The 2,154-nt window shown below is 49.6% G+C and overlaps 1 protein-coding gene across 1 annotated transcript; it reads right to left on the reverse strand.

Moving 5' to 3' along the window:
* Window positions 1-1,548: 1,548 nt before the first annotated feature.
* Window positions 1,549-1,866, reverse strand: LOC149229278 (uncharacterized). The gene has a single exon (XM_089380997.1). It carries the CDS (start codon window positions 1,864-1,866, stop codon window positions 1,549-1,551), a length of 318 nt encoding a protein of 105 aa, XP_089237123.1.
* Between the last annotated feature and the right edge of the window lie 288 nt (window positions 1,867-2,154).

A 2,154-nucleotide genomic window follows, 5' to 3' on the forward strand; every position in this document is an offset into this window, starting at 1 on the left:
TGGCAGAAGACAACTACCTTAGATAGAAGCTGGGAGGGAGGATTGTGTGCCCAATGTGCCTTTACCATCTCAGTGAAACTCAGATCTTGTAACCATACTGAATTGAACTTGAAAGGAGCCCGAGGTTTGGTGGGCGGTCCGGTGATTTCCAAGTAGATGGGAGAGTGGTCAGAAATGCCACCAGAACCCACCCATTGCCTGTAATGAGAAAGGGTCTGAAGAAGCTGATGCTTAATGACCATCCTGTCCAGCCTCCTGGCTAGGGCTGCCTCCCCTACTCTTCTATTCCTCCAGGTAGGTAAGGGCTTTATCATAGGCACATCAATGAGTTGTGCCTGTTCAAGAAGGGATTCCATGACTTCTGAGAGAGGATCGACCTGGGCAGCTGATCCCCATGACTCACTGTATCCAATGGAGAAGTTGAGGTCCCCTCCTAAAATGAGGTTGTCTACAGAGGTCAGAGATAAGTTTAGGAGGTGATTCCAGAAGGCCTCTCTTCCCTGACAAGGCCCATACACATTCATAACCCTGAGCTCCTTACCCAATTCAGCAGAGTATAGGTCCATTCCCATATATCCCCTGCCTCCCCAAGTTGCAAGGGCTTTGATAGTGAGGGGGTTATAACCAATAGCCAATCCCCCCGAACAACCCGAGGCATCAAGAGCAGTGTAAGTCCATCCAGGGCAGATGGACTGTAATGTGTTAGAGACAAGCATGCCTTCCCCTAGGGTTTCTTGCAGAAGGATAATGTCAACGGGATCAACAGAGAAAAGTTTGCGAAGGGCTAGCTTTTTGGGGGAGCTAGCCATGCCCCTACAATTGAAAGAGAGGCATTTCATGGGGAAACAATGGCAGGGGTTGGCTTTGCTCTAAGAACCCGATCGATAGATGACTGTCTCCCAGAGAGGACCTCGGCCCTTGCTCGAAGGATAGCATGTGATAAATATGATTTGCGGCCTCGTGATGGTCTGGTCGATGAAATGGGGGGGATGAGTCCTAGGCCCGGGAGGGGTAAGGAAAAACCTGTTGATGTTCGAGACCTGAGATTATAGGGGCAAGGGGGATCCAGAGGAGATGAGGAGCGTGGACTATGACTCACCGGGAGAATGGTGGGGGCGGTGGTGGAGTCAACCAAAAAATGAGGGGGGGAACTGCAGAAAATGGATGCAGAATGAGGGATGCAATAAGAATGAGATGCAGGGAGATGCATAACATTAGAAATATCAATATAAGATAGAACAGGAGATGAGGGAAGAGGAGTACCCGCTGATCGAGCCGCTTCCGCCACTGCTCGTGCTCGAGTCAGTGGAGGAGATGGGGGACTAGAGGATGTACTCGCTGCAGGGCTCACAGGCTTGGATGGAGTCGCTTTGTGAGGTGGATCAGGGCTTGATTCAGTGTTCTTCCCATGTTGAGCTGTAGTACCATGAGCATATGTCGATCCGTGCATTGTTGTTGTCTCCTGTGCTTTGGTGACCAGGGGGCAATCCTTGAAAATGTGGCCGACCTTATGGCATCTACGGCATCGAAATGGCACACCCTCATAATCTAGTATCTGAACCCTGGTGAAATTCCTCCACTTGAGTGTAATTGTTTCGTCCTCCACTTGAGTGTAATTGTTTCTTCCAGGCCCTCCCTAGTGTCCAAATGCACCAATATGCACGCTAAGGAGCGATTTTTGGACTGCACAATGGTTTTATCGTAGCCCAAGTATGTACCAAGAGTGTTACCAATTTTGATGAAGAATTCTTCGGACCAGTACTGTAATGGAAGCCCCAGTAGCCTCACCCATAGTGGTCCTGCTCCGATCTGCTCTCGCTCTGGGTCAAAAAGAGGACTCCAACGCTTGAGGAGCACTGGTGCCATTTCGATATGCCAGAAGCGAGCCAGAGCTAGATTGGTGTAATCCTCATTCGCGAACCGGAGAACAAACCATCCTCGTGCTAGGGTTTGTATCGCGGGCAGTTGCTAGAAGGTCTACCCCCAAATCACCTTTACCCAAAGCCATAATCACTCTGCTGTGTATGTCCGTCCACGAACCCTGCCTACCAGAACCTTGTTTTCATTGTCTGCAATATCCCCCATTGCAAGACCTTCTCTGAACTTGATGGTGTAGTCTTTTCCAGAGGCTCTGATGCACTTTGATTTTTTCTT

This window comes from Pinus tabuliformis, chromosome J, assembly GCF_031772625.1.
Source record: "Pinus tabuliformis cultivar Carrire ecotype Pingquan chromosome J, CPIR1, whole genome shotgun sequence".
Taxonomy (NCBI): Eukaryota; Viridiplantae; Streptophyta; class Pinopsida; order Pinales; family Pinaceae; genus Pinus; species Pinus tabuliformis.